Source organism: Propithecus coquereli, unplaced genomic scaffold, assembly GCF_000956105.1.
Source record: "Propithecus coquereli isolate 6110/MARCELLA unplaced genomic scaffold, Pcoq_1.0 Scaffold122, whole genome shotgun sequence".
NCBI lineage: Eukaryota > Metazoa > Chordata > Mammalia > Primates > Indriidae > Propithecus > Propithecus coquereli.
In genome coordinates, this window is record NW_012136303.1 from 5,310,622 (window position 1) to 5,326,655 (window position 16,034).

A 16,034-nucleotide genomic window follows, 5' to 3' on the forward strand; every position below is an offset into this window, starting at 1 on the left:
AGTCAGGGCCACCTGCTCATCACAGGTGCGGAGAGCACCTCTGAAGAGGCCCCTAGAGGTCCCCACACGGGGCCGGGGCCTCCTGGGCCGCTTTGGGAGTGGCCACTCCCGGCCGGGGTCCGAGCTGTCAGCTTCTCCAATCCCCGCACGGGAGGAGCCGGGACACGCCTGGCGCGGGCTCCAGGTGAGGGCGTGGGCGGTCTGGGGCACGAGCCCGGGGTCAGGGGGCTCTGTTCACTGAGCACCTGCTGTATGCGTCCTCCCGGAGTCGTATCTGCGTACCGTTTCACAGATGAGGAGGCTGAGGCTCAGAGAGGCAGGTGTCCTGGCCCAGCGAGGTCTGGCAGAGAATCCATTTCAAGTCTTTCCGCTCCACCTCGCAGTAAAGGCAGATCTAGATTTGTCTTGAGAGGCCCAGACGGGCAACTAGTGGTCACTTTCTCAGCTTTTTATCATCAGGGACATGGCCCTTGGACCCCTGGCTGTATCACCTGTCCCCCACGCCTCGCACCATCCTCGGGATACCCCTCCTGGAGATCGGTCCTCCTTTATCCAGAACGTCAGGGGTTGGACTCAGGGCTCATTTGGGGCCCTTTTGCCTACGAGGTTCTGAATCCCAGCGCTTCCCCTCTCAGAGGACCTCTCTTTGGGGATCAGATGGGACTGACATTTTTGAACTAGATGTAGCTGGGTAGCAGATTCCCCAGCTGAGGGAAGGGGTAGAGTCGCCCCTAAACCAAAGCCGCTAGGCACCAGAGACTTTGGAGTGGGAGTGGGGCCGGGTCTCTCCCAGGTGGAGCACCGGATCTAGGCCAGTTCCTGCTCTGCCTCCTGGGAACACTTCCCGCGTCCACCCTTCCCCCTTCACCTCAGGTTGCTATATTGTTGGTCTCCTTTTGTAGGTGGAGAAACTGAGGTTCTAAGAAGTTAAGCCCCTTGGCAACGCAGGGCTTGGCTCCTAGTCCCTCTGGCTTCAGTCTTAGAATCCTTGACAATCACCGTCGTAGAATTTGAGAGTCTTGCATCTATTCACAAGGGAGTTATTTATCCTCTCTTCTTTCGGTTTTCCTCCCGGCTTTGGAGAGACGAGTTCAGGGAGCTCACAAGTCTTTCATTCATTCGTTCAACAAATATTTATTGACTTCATATACCTTGCCCTCCTCTGGTGTGTTTTGTTTTTAGCAAAGAATTTACTCTATCTTATGTCCTATATTTTTACTTATTAGTGATTTATTCTCCCACGGGAATGTGACGTACAGCAGGGGCTAGGATGAGGCAATTGAGGTACTCATCACCAGTGCAAAATTTAGCGGTGCCCCAAACCTCAGTATTAAAGGTAACATAACTAAAGCTAACATTTATTGACCATTTGCTGTGTGTTCTGCTGGTGGGAGGTCAGCTCAGACAGCCTCTGTGGAGCATAGTCCCCCATCTCTGTCACCATTGCAAGTGCGTCCCCCGACCCCCGTGTCCCACTCTAGACAAAATGGTGTAGGTGCAGTGATGTTGCCCTGTGGTGCATAATAGGCAGAAAGTGGACACATGCTGAGTGGCATGGGTAGGGGCTAATGGGAAGTCACACTGTGTAGCTGTGAAAAAAGATGTGGATGCTCTTTAGGTATTGATATGGCACCAAGAATGTCATATATTATCGAGCAAAAAGAGCAAGATAAAAACCGTACACACAGCATGATGCCATACGTGTAAGAAAAGAGAAATATATGTTCATACTTGCTTGTATCTGCCTAAAGTCTCCCTGGAAGGATACACAACTGTCTGGTCATAGTGGTACCTGCAGGGAGGAGAACTAGGGGACAAGGATGGGAGTTTTGGTTTTTTTTGTTTTATTTTTTTACGTTGTTCTCTTTATAGTTTTTGAATTTTGAGGCTTGTCCATGTATCACCTGGTTGAAAATTATATATATATATGTGTGTATATATATGTAAAATATATATATAAAAAATTATGACAGTACTGTTCTGTCACTGACTTGCTGTGTGACCTTGGGCAAGTTTCTTCCCATCTCTGCACTGAGATAAGAAGCCATGATGGTGAGTTCAGGCCTGGGCAGAGGGCAATCTAGGACAGGAAATGGGCTTGGCTGTAGGTCTGCCTCACCCCTCTCCTTTCCCATCCTGTATGCCAGGCCCTTCCCTAAGGCCTTGCATGTGATAGCTCTCTCATTCAGTCCCCACTGCAAGCCCTTTTGTCCCCATTTTGCAACCTCAGGTACAAACTGAGGCCCAGAAGATGGAGTTGGTGGGCACATCCGTGGACCCAGGCATCCACACCCACACCCTCCCACAGCCTGTCACCTCTCGCTTCCTGAGGTTTGTGCAAGGCCACCCTGGGCAAGGCTGACTCCTGGGCAGGCCAGGGCATGAGCGTCTGCAAAGACTCCAGAAATAGCTCAGGGCCTGGCGTGGCCCTGGAGGATGCCCGGCTGGGTGTCTCTGACCTGGACAGCTGAGCTGAAATTGAGCTGGGGCTGCCCTATGGGCTGGCCCCCTTGCTGCTGCCTGGAGCCTTCCTGATCCTCATCTGGGGCAGGTGAGGGCCTCCATGTCTCTGCTCAAGTCTGGGGAAACAAAGAAGCAGGTGGAAGGAAGAGGGGTGAGGGCTGCTAAATGTCATGAAAATTATAAATGTCAGAAACCACACTTCTCATGTCCTCAACAAAGATAAAAATCACTGACACCTCTTGAGCACTTGCTATGTGCTAAATACTTTACAACTATGAACTCATTTATTTCCTTCAACTTTGATGTAAGGTAGTTACTGCTGTTTTATTTTCATCTTGCAGAGAGGAAACTGAGCACAAGAGAGGTTTAATAATTTGCACAAGGTCACCCAGAGGTGGAATGTGAATCCTGGGAGTCCAGTTCCAGCTTTTGCACTGTTTTTTTTTCTTCTTTTTTTGCAAATGTGGTAAAATGTATATAAAATAAAACCAACCATTTTAACCACTTTTAAGTAGATAGTTCAGTGGCTTTAAGTGCATTCACATTTTGCAAAACCATCACCACCATCCATCTTCGGAGTGTTTTTGTTTTCCCAAACTGAAACTTTCTACCCAATAAACACTAATTCCCCATTTCCCCTCCCTCCAGCCCCTGGCAACCACCCTTCTACTCTCTTTGTGTGAATTTGACTACTCTAGGTACTCATAAATGGAATCATACAGTGTTTGTCCTGTTGTGTCTGACTCATTTCACTTAGCTTAATGTCTTTAAGTTTCATCCATGTTGTAGCTTGTGTCAGAATTCCCTTTTTAAGGCTGAATGATATTTTATTCTATGTAAATACCACATTTTGCTTAAGCATTCGTCCCTTGATGGACACTTGGGTTGTTTTTGGCTACTGTGACTAATGCTGTTCTGAACATGGTTGTACAAATATCGGTTTGAGTCCTTGCCTTTAATTCTTTTGGGTATATACCCAGAAGTGGAATTTCTGGATGATCCTGTGGTAATTCTGTTTAATTTTTTTTGAGGAACCACCATAGTTTTTTGCAGTGACTGCACTATTTTACATTTTCATCAATGATGCACAAGGTTCTAATTTCTTGACATCCTTACCGACACCTGTTTTTTTTTTTTTTTTCTGTTTGTATATTTTTTGGTACTGGCCATCCTGGTGGGTGTGATATAGTATCTCATTGTGGTTTTGATTTACATTTCCCTAGTCATTGATGATGTTGAGCATCTTTTCTGGTGCTTGTTAGCTGTTAGTGTATCTTCTTTGGAGAAATGTCTATTCAAGTGACTGTACTCTTAACCATTACTCTTAGATTTGAACCTCTGAGAGTAATGAATTAGCATTCTGGGCTGATGAAGGCCTCCCCCAGGAGTTGGGCACTGGAGGATTTGCTTGAATGAATGGTTATCACAGCTCATACTTGGTGGCATTTGTCATGCACAACCCTCACGTTGGGGGAAGCACTGTTATAAGTCCCATTCTACAGTTGGGGAAACTGAGACATGGAGAAGTTGAGTATCTTACCTAAAGTCTCCTAGCTAATCTGGTGGAGCTGGGATTTCGACAGGTTCTGGAGTCCACGCTATACCGTACAGAGGTGGCCAGCGGGGTAGAGTGGGAAAAGGCACTGCAGGCAGCAGAGCCAGCATGTGCAGAGATTTGGACATGGTATCTTTGAAGAAAGAACAGGGCTTGGCTAGAAGTAGCCAGAGCCCAGCTTGAATGGGGGTGACTCAAGGTTGGAGGAAGAGTGAGGCAGGTCCAGAAAGTCCAGGAGCAGCGCTGGGGATCGGCGGCGAGGCTTGGTGCCAGAGACCTTGGCCTCTTTTCTTCTTCCTACAAGATATTTATTCATAACAAAGGAAAAATATTAATAATAACTATACAGTGGAGAAATCTGGCAGCTACTACCCTAACCAACAAATTGGCTGATCACTAAGGTTAGGACAAACTGTCATCAAATGCCTCCTGCTGTGATGCACTGAGAAGGACACAACATCACTTCTGTGTTAGTCCAGACAGATATGTTTAACTTGTTTCTTTTTTATGGAGGTATGATCGACATACAAAAAAGCTGTGTGTATTGAATGTATACATTTTGATAAGTGGCCTTGGCCTTTGGACTGGGTTCCAGTCTGGCCACTTGGTCAATAGTATTTCCTCTTGTGTTTGGTCCCTGGAGGAATAAAATGTGTCAGGGGGTGATGGAGCTCCCAGTCCAGCGGGAGATAGGAAACGAGCGATAGATAAGTGAATATCTAAAATGGCACGATGTGATGAATACCTGGAAAGGAACAAAATGGGTGGGAGAGTTGGTGGGAGCTTCTCAGGGTGATCAGAGAGGCCTCTCGGAGAAGATGACATTTGAGGTAAGATCTGAAGGAGGCAAGGGAAAGAGTTCGAGGCAGAGAATGACTGGTGCAAAGGCCCTGAGGCAGAAAAGACCTTGGTGTGTTCAGGAACAGCCCTCAAGGGAGGGCTTTGTGGCTGGAGCTGGAAAGAGGTTGGAGATGAGGTGGGAGAGTAGGGCAAGGCCTGGGTTCTGGAGGGCTGAGGGCCACGTGGGGAGTTTGGATTTTATTCTAAGGGAGCCACAGGAGGGTTTAAACACAGCACTGATGAGATCGGATTTCTGTTGGGAAAACATTGCCATTATTGCCCCCATTTTACAGCCGAGGAAACTGAGACCCAGAACCATATCCAGGGAATATTTCCTTTGGTGACTTCTCCCTCTGGGGCCTAGACAAGGAGGATGTAGATTCTTTAAAAGTTCCCTTGGTGGCTCATCTGGTGAGTGGCCAAAGCCCACCACTAAAAACACTGCTTCTTCCCGCTCCCCAGACTTGAGCCTGGGTTCAAATCACGGCTCTGTCATTCACCAGCTGTGTGACCTCAGGCAAGTGTCTTTACCTCTCTGAGCCTTAGTTTTCTCATCTGTAAAATGGGCATAATAGCAGTACCTACCTCACAGGTAAGTGTGGGAATTAAGCCAGTTAACATGTATAAAGAGCTTAGAATAGTGTCTGGTACAAAGAAAGTACTCAGAAGAGGTTAGTTCTTTCTTATTTTATTATGAAAATTGTTATTGTTGCTTTGCTGTTACTACTCTTAGTGCCTGAAGGAGCTTTCTCTCCGCACCCCCCATTTTTGCCTCAGTGGAGGGCCAGACAGGACCACAGTGGGCCACTGTGGAGGATGATAGTCTTATAGCCCCCACTCTGGTAAAATCAGGGCCTGGAGGAGGTTGCCTAGGCTGGACTTCCCAGGGTGACTTTGGGCTGGGGATGCAGCCCATCCCAGCCTCAGTTTTCCATTAGTGAAAGGGGACAGCGATAGAGCTCACTTCATAGGCATTGTTGGGAAGATTAAAATGGGTTAATCCAAGACAAGCGCTTTCTCATGTCCGGCACAGTGAACAGTAACTGGCGGTCGTTGTGACAGTCGAGGGGGGGGCGGAATCAGTTTTTCCACCTCAAAGATGGGCGCGCTTGCCCGAACCGGCCGCCGGGACGATGCGCCAGAGGGTCCCGGCTCCCGGAAGAGCTTCGCGGGGTGGGCCCGGAGCGGATGGGACCCGGCCGCCGGCGCGCCGGGGCTCGGATTCTGGCCCCTGCCTGGCTTACCTTCCCCCTTTCGAGTGATACCTGGGCCGGCGGGTTCACCTGCCCGCGGCCGCCGGAAGTTGCGCAAACGCAGGTTACCTGAGCCCCAGGTGCGCCGAGCCGGAGGAACGCGGGTCAGCGGCGGCTGCGCGGGCACAGCCAGGTACGTGCTGGCGGGGGCGGGGGCGCCCACTGGGGTAGGGGCCAGCCCGGGCACCCCTCCCTCCCCGGGATGGCGGGGACGGGGCAGAGATTCACCTCTGGGCCTAAACGGGACCGCAGGGATCGTGCCATCGGCGCCCCCATTTGAGAGCCAGGCCAGCGCGGGCTCAGAGAGGGGCGGTGGGAGGCGGGTGTCACACAGCGCCGCCCCGCTCGGGGCCCCTCCGTCTCCGGGAGTCCCCAAGATTACCCCGCAGTGAGAGAGAGCAGAAGCCAGACGGGGGATCGGAGTGGCCCCCACTCCCTTCCGCGGCTCCTGAGGCTGACGCCGGGCGAGCCGGTGGGGAGGAGTAAGGACGGGCTGCGGGCCGGGGATGCTAAGGAAAAGGGCCGGGCCGGCGCGTTTGGGGCATTCCCCGGCAGCGTTTGAATCCGCGGGTGGGGCGTTGGGCGGTGAGAGGAGGCCTCAGAGGGGGCACTGAGTCCCATCTGGAGACTGGGACCCCTGACTTCACCTCGCAGAAGCCTCTGCACCTCCGTTTGCCTAACTGTGACATGGGGCTGCTCAGGTCAGCTCACCGGTTAGCCTCCATCATGTGCCTCCTTTGTCCGCGGCTCGGGCTGGGACAGACCCTTCTGGAGCGTGCTTAGAGACCCCCGCATGAGGGACGGTCTGCGGACTCGGTTGGTCAGTCATAATAAAGACAGGAAGTCTGGTTCACGGAGCGCCGCCTTTTAGTCGGGTGCTGGGGAAGGTCCTCGACCTGTTTGATCTCGCCATCCTTACTGTGACCTGGAGGCTCAGGAAGGTCTATTTTTAATCGCATTTCACAGATAAGGAAACCGAGTCTGTTAAGAGGCGCAGCTGCTTGCGCAAGGCACACAGCGTGCGGGTGGGCGAACTAGAGGCTGGCGGGCCAGCAGCCCCAAAGCTGGGCTTGGCCCTCACATCTGTCCAGGCCCCTCTCGTGGGGACCCTGGGGACAGCTAATCAGGCCACGGGGACGGGGGAACCGAGCAGGGCTGTGTTTGGGGCTTCTGCCCTGGCCCTGCCTGTCTGACCTCCTTCCTCCCTCTTTCCCTGATGGTGCCCGGGAGGGAACCGCCACCGCCAACGAGTTGGACTGGTTTGGGAGGTGGCAGCCCGGGGGTGGGGCAGAGTCTGGCTGCCTCTGCAGGGCTCTGTGAGGCCACCCTTCCTGTCAGACCCTTGCCCCCTGAGGTCTCCTGGGGGTGGAGCCTTCCTGTCCCAGGCCCATCTACTCCATCCCTTCTACCTGGGAGCAGCCCTGGCTCTGGGCCAACAGCCCCCAAAGTTCTATTCCCAGCTCACCATTGCTGCAGAGTTCTCAAGGTGGTGGTTGGGGGTCCAGATGGAGGAAGAGGGGGCAGATGTGTTTGCAGACATATTTTGTTTGCCCAGTACTTGCAATGTTTTAAAAATTATTATTGAATATGCTCTAGAATAGAATCTAGAGTTTTCATGCACTTTTGGATTTCCACCTTCCTAGAACAGTACACCTACCACCTTGGATGCATATGCCTGCAGTGGGCTGGGCGTGCCTGTCTCTAGTTCATCCCCGGTCTGCTGGTTCACATCTGGCTCCCTTAGGCATTTCAGTTCAGTACATATTTATTGAATACCTACTATGTGTCAAGAGCAATATCTTGAAACTGAGATACAGTGAACAAAACCGACAAAACTCCCTGCCCTCATGGAGCTGACATTTTAGGAGGATAGGGGCCAACAAAGAGTATAACAACCATAAACATAATAGAATGACTTATATGGTACTTGAACAGGTGATAAGGAAAAAAGAAATGGGAGGTGGGATCAGTAGTGCTGTGTGGAGAAACAGGAGGCAGTATTGAAATTAGTGTGATCGGAGCAGGATTCATATGAATTTGTGCCTTATTTATCTACTCTGGGACTTGGGGCAGCACTTCTCTGAGTCTCAGTTTCTCCATCTGCAAAATGAGGTAACAATGACCCATAGGAGAGGATGGTATCAAATGTGTGGCATAGAGTAGGGATCCCTGCTTGCCCACCCCAATCCAGACTCACTCCTTCCTGGATTCCTGGATGTCTAGATGGGGTTGTCCAATATAGCTTTCTGCCCTGGATGGAAATGCTCTATTCTGTGCTGTCTAGTACAGTGACCACTGGCCAGATGTAGCTGTTGAGAACTTGAAATGTGGCTCATGTGATTCAGGAACTGAATTTTGAGTGTTTATTTAATTTAAATTTAATGTTAAGGTTGAATAGCCACATGTGGATAGTGGCCATTGAATTGGACAGCACAGGTCTAGGTGGCTTGAACTGCAAGTCCTCTTGGGGAATACCTAGACTAAGTACCCCCTTCCTTCCATTTTACAGATGAGAATATTTGGAACATTTTACAAATGATAAGGTTTCCATCTCCAAGGAGCCTGGGGGTGGGGATGGCTCTTTGTGGCCCCAGCCCTTCCTTGGAAACAGGGACAGGGTTGGCCTGATGCCTGGCATCAGGCCTTGACACTTGGGCAGCCATGTGGATGCTTGTGCACCCAGGCAGAGCCCTCTTGCCTATGAGTGCCCATCCCATGGCTGCTGGCAGATCAGGAGTCTGCTGGATGCCTCCATGCAGAGCTGTGTGATCTTGGGCATTTCCGGCTTCTCTCGGAAGAGCATAGCTCAGGGCTTACGTTTCCACCTAACAGGCATCTGTCCATCACTGCGGGCCATCCAGGTCCATACTGAAGCTGACGGGTGTCCAGACTCCACTGGAGCGGAGGTGGGGATTTTCTCTGCTCCTCCCTTACAAGCTCTGCTCCTGTGCCTGGGGCCTGGCGTGTCTAGGCGGGTGGATGGCCCAGCACAGCTTCCTGCCTGGGTGGGTGAGGGTGGAGGTGGTACCAGGCTCCTGTGGGCAATCCAGGTGGGGTGTGGGGTTCGAGCCCTTTCTCTTGGTCACCTAACTCTAATACCCCTGTGCCAGCACCTCCCTGCTCGGAAGTAAGGGGCAGATGCTGGGTCACTTGCTGGGGCAGCTTAAGCGAGTTGGTGTCCTCTCTGGGTTTCAGTTTCCCCATCTGAAAAATGGGGCCGTTGAGAGGACAGGTTGAGATGGCTGGTGTCCAGCACAGAGCCTGGAGCCTGCTTTGCTCCCCCCCTTTTTTTTTGCTCTTTTCTGTTGAGGCCGCCCAGGTCTTTCTTCTCTAGCACTTCTCTCTTTCTGCCTCAGCTGGGCTGGTCCCCGGGGAAGGAGGGAGGGGTGTGGGTGGGGCCGGGGCCCTTCGGCTACGGCTTTCTCCTGCTGATTGGCTCTCAGTGAAACAGGGGCGTGGCTTCTACCTTATAATGGGGAAGGCGTCTTCGCCTCGCTCGGCCCTGGCGGAGCCTTTGTCTGAGCGCGCTCAGCCGCTCCTTTTCTTTCCTTCACTGCAGCCGTTGCGGGCGTCCAGCTGCCAACTTTCTGCCTGGACCTCTGTCTCCTCATTTTCCCGGTCTCCTCAGACCGAAGCCCTCGAGGTATGTAACAGCCATGCCTGTGGACACGCTGAGCCCGGGAGCCGCCGCCGCCCCCGCCCTACCTTTCCGCCTGCGCACCAAGGTCCCCGGCTACCTGCTACGGAGGCCAGCGGACGGCGGAGCCCGGAAACCGAGTGCTGTGGAGCGCCTGGAGGCCGACAAGGCCAAGTACGTCAAGAGCCTACATGTGGCTAACACCCGCCAGGAACCCGTGCAGCCCCTGCTGTCCAAACAGCCACTCTTTAGCCCTGGGACTCGCCGCACAGTGCTCACGCCCAGCCGCCGAGCCCTGCCTGGCCCCGGCCGCCGGCCCCAGCTGGACCTGGACATTCTTAACAGCCTCATCAACTTGTGTGATAGTCCCGTGTCCCCTGCCGAGGCCAGCCGTACTCCTGGACGGGCAGAGGGAGCTCGCCAGGCACCCCCAGCCACCCCTCCTCGCCCGCCGCCTACTACGGCTGCGGTCCGCCGAGTGGACGTCCGCCCCCTGCCTGCCTCACCTGCCCGGCCCTGCCCGTCACCGGGCGCTGCTGCCGCCTCCAGCCCGGCCCGGCCATCGGGTTTGCAACGCTCCAAGTCAGACTTGAGCGAGCGCTTCTCTAGGGCAGCAGCTGACCTTGAGCGCTTTTTTAACTTCTGCGGCCTGGACCCAGAGGAGGCACGGGGATTGGGTGTGGCCCACCTGGCACGGGCCAGCTCGGACATCGTGTCCCTGGCCGGGCCCAGTGCTGGGCCGGGCAGCTCGGAGGGAGGATGCTCCCGCCGCAGCTCCGCTACTGTTGAGGAGCGGGCCCGGGAGCGAGTCCCCTACGGCGTGTCGGTGGTAGAGCGCAACGCCCGCGTGATTAAGTGGCTGTATGGGTTACGGCAGGCACGGGAGACCCCAGCCGCTGAGGGCTAGGCCTTCGCTGAACTTGGAATTCACCGCAGGACAGATCTTAGAGAGGCAGTCGCCCGGTGACCTCTCTTGCATCCATTCCCTGGATCTGGGCAGACAGGCTGTTCCCTTTGTGAACCTGGTGTAGAGGCAGAGGCTTAGAGGCTGGACCAGCATCCTCTGGCAAGGACTGACCCTGGAGAGAGTTGCTCTTGACTTTGGAGCCCACCCCCACCCCCACATACAAGGTTTTTGACATGAGTGTACCCCTGCTTGGCTCCTCTTGCGGGGCTGCATTTGGGGTGCTTCACCTTCCCCACCCACAGTGAGGGGCCAACGAATCTCACCAAGCCTGTCTTGCCAGTGGCTCTGTTTCCTCTTTCCTTCCTTATCCTCTGTACTTTGCTGACTTCCTCTTCCTTACCCATTGGGTCCTGGTTCCCAGGAATGTACCCTGGGGTGGGGGCAGGGAGGAGGGGGCTTATCTACTGTTTTTCCTTGTCCTTGGCAGCTGGCCTAGGTAGGTAGACTACAGGAGGGACTGGTTAGGAGTCTTCACTGCTCTGACTTCCTTTCTCTTGGTTAATAAACACAAATGCTTGTTTCTCAAGGGCTGGGCCTTCAGACTCTTCTTGTTCACAGGGGAAGGAGTGTGAGAAGTCTTGGGGTGTGGCCTTCAGAAGTTAGTAACTTTTTACCCCAGGATCTGGTGGGGCATGAGGTCAGCAACTGGCCTGGCCTGAGACAGGCCCCACAGGGGGAGGGTGTCCTCCTAACTCCCCTGAGAGGCTGGCAGGCCTCCTTCATAGAGGAGGAAGCAGCCACAGAGTGAGTTGGGGTAAAGCTGGGACCAGGACTTGGATCTTTCCCCTGCACCAGGAAGGGGACCTCCAGGGGAAGGACTGACTGGGGTGCTTGGATCCTCCCCCATCCCCTGCCCAGTTCCCAAGGGGAAAGAAGATTGCAGAAGGCAAACCCTGAACTTGAGGTTACATAGCCCATGGAGTGGAGATGGGAAGTGGGAGTTCTTGGAGGAAGAGGGACTTGGGCGGGACAGCACAAAGTGAATGGCCTTGCTCCCAACTCTCTGTGATCCTGGACAAGCCAGTCTCCCTCCTGGGCCTCAGTGGGAGAGTTAGGCAGCACAGCCCTCCTTGGGTTGGGGCACTGTTGTTATCTGGTCCCTTCCTGCTATATTGCAATAGCTGGGGAAAGGGGGAGGGGCTGGCACTGGGCTTTGAGGTCTCAGCTCCTTCCACCTTCTCACCAGGGCCCCAGCTGGGCACACAAAGGGTGAAAGCCTGGGGTGGCCTCTCCCGCCCCCCAGGGTGGGAGTGGGGAGGGTCTGGGTGGTACTTCCTCTCTTGCTGGCTGCCTTGGCTGCAACACTCAGAAACAGGAAGCTCTAATGGGGGCCCTGGTGACAGGTTTGATGTAGGTTTTATTTTAAGCATAAAGAGGAGATTTCCGTTGGGCTGTTGACAAACATCCAGGTCAGCCCAGCTGTCTGTCTGTCGGTCTGTGCACAACTAGCCCCCAGGGGCCTGGGATGGGCCTGGGCAGTTTGGGAAAAGAAGGGGAAATTGGATTATAGAAGAGGATGATGTTTGAGCTCACGAGAATGAGGTCTACCCCTGCTGACACAGATGGGGAGGCTGAAGTGTGAGGAGGGCGGTGACATGTTGACAATGCAGAGCAAGCCGGGCATGGTGTGTGTGCGTGTGTGCGTGTGTGTGTGTGTGTGTGTGTGTGTGTGTGTGTGAGAGAGAGAGAGAGAGAGAGCTAATCCAGGCAGGCTCTGCAGAGGTGGTGCTCCTAGAAGGTGTCAAAGACTAGCTCCAACAGGCAACCCTGCTGGAATTCTGTGCAAGTTGTTGCCCCTTGCTGTGACCTGACAGCCCCCCAGCAACCAAAGAAAGTGGGTAGATCGACTGCATTTTACATGTAAAGAAACTGAACAAAGAAACTGAAGTTCGGGTCACAGGACTGGTGGGTGACCCCTTGTTCCTGAAGGAGGTTTCAGTGCTGGGCTTATCCTCTCACTGAATCCTCAAAGTGGCTTTTCTAGGGTCAGGTATATTGTCAGAGCAGGATGTTGAGCTCAGGGAGGGGTAGGGACTTGTGGGCTGTCACACAGCAGGTCTGCAAGACAGCCTGGGGTCACACCCTGGCCTGCCACCCCGCCCCCCCCAGTCAGCACACTCCAGATCCCTGATTCTCCCATCACCCCACCCCCGCCTCTCTTCGCCTTTGCTTCCAGTCGTTTTATTATTGAGCACCTACCAGGGACCCAGCAGTGGGTAAGACAGATACCTGCCATAGTCTGGGGACAGAACAGGCAACTTCACAGCAAGCACATAAATAGTCATAGAATGTAAAGTAGGTACATTCAAGGACTTCTGCCCTGAACCAGAGTTGTCCCCAGGAGCCGGGCCAGGGGACAACTGAAAAGGGCATTGGGTGGGTCTGCTGGGAAGAGAGCAGGGTGACACCTTGGAAGTGGGGAAGGTGCCAGAATGAGCCCTAACTTTCCCAACAGGTGCCACTTGGTCTTAGGAGGGATCTGTGGAGGGAGCAGGCTGGGGGCTTTCCCCACTCCCCCTCTTGCTCCTACCCTGCCAGCTCCCACTCTGCCAACTCGGGGATCTGCGGAAACAGCCCCTCTATTGTTCTGCATCCAGTTGGAGTGTGAGCCATAGCGAGCAGCAGCCGCTGCTTTTGAGCCCCTCTGAGGGCCTGCAGCTGCTGCCCTGGCTCCTGGGGCTGCCTGGCCCCAGCTGCCTGGCTCCTAATTAGGCAGAGATGAGATCTGCTCCTTGATCCATTTCCCACCAGCTAATTATATACGTGTGGGTTTGGGAGCCAGGCAACCTGGCTGCTCACTTCTGTCGTGAAGGTGTGATGGGCCCTGGGAAAGGCATTCCCTCCGACCTCAGTTTACCCTTTTGGCAGAGGATGGAATGTAGCTGCAGGGGCCTGTTCCTGTCCTTGGTGAAATGGTTATGTTTCTGCCACTGAGGCGCTCAAGGCAGTGACCTCCTGTGTACAGGGGAGCAGGGAGGGGCTGGAGAATTCAGCTTTAGGTCCCTGACCCTAGGATCCCAGGGTAGGGTGGAGACATAGGTGAGGCACCGTAACAGCTACCCCTCCAGCCAGATAGACACGCACATGGGAGGGCTTAGAGGTCAGAGGCGTGCTGGTCCCTCCGGGCCCAAGACACAACACTCCATCCAGGTTTTAAAAAATGTAATATTATTTTTCAGATAATTCACTCATATATTTCCTCTAACATTAAGAAAAATTTCAAATATAAAGAGAAGTTTAAAGAATTACACAGTGAACATTCGCATGTACCCACCTATTCATGCACCATTGTTAATATTTTGCTGTATTTGCTCTATTAGGAATCTACCCGTCTACCCATCCCTCTCTGCATCCATTAATACAACTTACTGTTTAAAAAGATTTTCAAGGTTAGTTGCAAACATCCATAAACTTCCCTTAAAGAGCTTTAGCATGCATGTCATTAGCTAGCGTTCAATATTTATTTACAGTTATTTTTCTGGAGGCAAAGTTTACACACAGTGAAATACACAGATCTCAAAGGTACCATTGGCTGAGTTTAGACAAATTCATACTGCACCCCTAGCCCCAGTCAGGATATAGAACAGCGCCATCACCATGAGCAGTTCCCCTGTGTCCCTCCCCTGTCAATTCCTGCCCCTTCTGCCTAGTCCCCAATTCCTGTCCCCTTCACGGACCTGTATATGTAACTATTATATATAAATTCAATAACACTAATAAAAATCATTCCCCTGCCCTCTCCTTCCCTCTCAGCCCTGCTCCCAGAAAGCAACCACTTTCAACTTTTTAAACTATTTTTTCTGGTACTTTCCTCCACGTTTTAAAATAACTTGCTTTTCCTGCTGTTTTCTTGATTAATTTTAGGCAATGTGAACTGGCTTTCTGGCTTTGGATCCCTGCCCTTCCCCTTACTGGCCGGATGACCTCGGACAAGTGACTTAACCTCCTTGTGCCTCAGTTTTCTCATTTGTAAAATGAGAGTAATAAGAGTATTTAGGTTATTGGATTGTTCTGAGTATTCAAGATGTAAAGTGCCCAAAATATTGCACATCGCCCAGTGAGTGGTCATAACTGTTTCTTCTTATCATTATCATCAAGGAAGACTTAGCTTTTGCTCATCCTTCCTCCTTTCAATCTACATTTGTCACAAATTTGTAAGGGAATCTTCAGTGTTATTTATTTTGTGACTATGTGACCGTTCCCTGATAAGTCAAGGCACATATTTTGCTTACGTTTCCTTTCTTGTGTAACTCTTTATTCTTCCTGGAGCTACTACTTGCTTTGCTTTTTTCATTTGCTTAGTATCCTCTTAACCCATCCTTAATTCTCTTAATTCTCTGACACCCTCACTTTCCCTGTACTTACATTACACAGAGTAGATAATTTGTTGTTTTCAATTTCCTTCCTGAAACCCTTCAAGTGCTTTTTAACAAGGCTCCCCTCGCCCTTCACCTTTAAGAATTGGAGTTAACTGTAAAAACAGACTCTCAAATACAACCTGTAAGATAAGCATTTGTGAGCACCCACTGTGTGCCAGGATCTATACTGGGCCCTGAGAAGGAAAGTAGCCGGCCAGGTGATGTTCCTGCCCGCGTGGGGCTCTAAGAGGGGAAATAACTCCACTCCCAGGCTTCCACATTTACCTGGGAACCCCTGAGCTCCTCTGGGGATCTCAGGCCCTCAGGGAGGCCAGATTTACTCAGATGTAAAATGGGGATCGTTTAGTCATTCTGCAATCACTCCCCCTAACTATGTGGTCTGGGGCTGTGTTCTGGGTGCTGGGTACATAGCAATGATCTGCCATCCCTTGAGGGGCTCATGAGGGCTGTGGGAGAGAGAGGGGGCTGCGGATGGCAGGGGAGCAAGGGGAGGTGGGGAGTGGGCTTCCCAGAGGAGGTGCCATGGGAGGAGGCTCCTGATGGGTAAGGGGAGTAAACAGCGGTTTCCTTGTGCCAAGGCCTGCATAGAAAACTTCCACGTATTATCCCACGAAATCCTCCCAAAGACCTTTTGAGGGAGGATTTAAAATTTTCATCCCAATTGCATAGATGGGGAAACTAAGGCCAAGAGAGTCCAAGGCCAGGTCACACAGCCAGGAAGCTGCAGTGCTCGAACCCTTGCAGTCGAGTTCCAGAGCCCGGTTCCCAACCACACACTGCACTGCCTGCCACCGGCAGGCTCCCAGCTCCTGTCCCCACCCATCCTGTCTGGTCTTCTCTTGTGTGCCTGCTGGTGCCGAGCTCTGGCTCATTCTGTGCCTTTCGCTTTATTCATCCATTCATTTGGCAAAAGTCTGTTGGGTGCCTTTTCCATGCCCAG

General features: G+C 52.6%; 1 protein-coding gene across 1 annotated transcript; it reads left to right on the plus strand.

Annotated features, from left to right (window-relative positions):
- The first annotated feature begins 8,978 nt into the window (after nucleotides 1-8,978).
- On the plus strand, nucleotides 8,979-11,243 carry FAM110A (family with sequence similarity 110, member A). Its single transcript, XM_012665763.1, has 2 exons — nucleotides 8,979-9,017; nucleotides 9,671-11,243. The coding sequence occupies exon 2, from the start codon at nucleotides 9,768-9,770 to the stop codon at nucleotides 10,653-10,655; it is 888 nt and encodes a 295-aa protein (XP_012521217.1). The 5' UTR covers nucleotides 8,979-9,017; nucleotides 9,671-9,767; the 3' UTR covers nucleotides 10,656-11,243.
- Nucleotides 11,244-16,034: the final 4,791 nt, after the last annotated feature.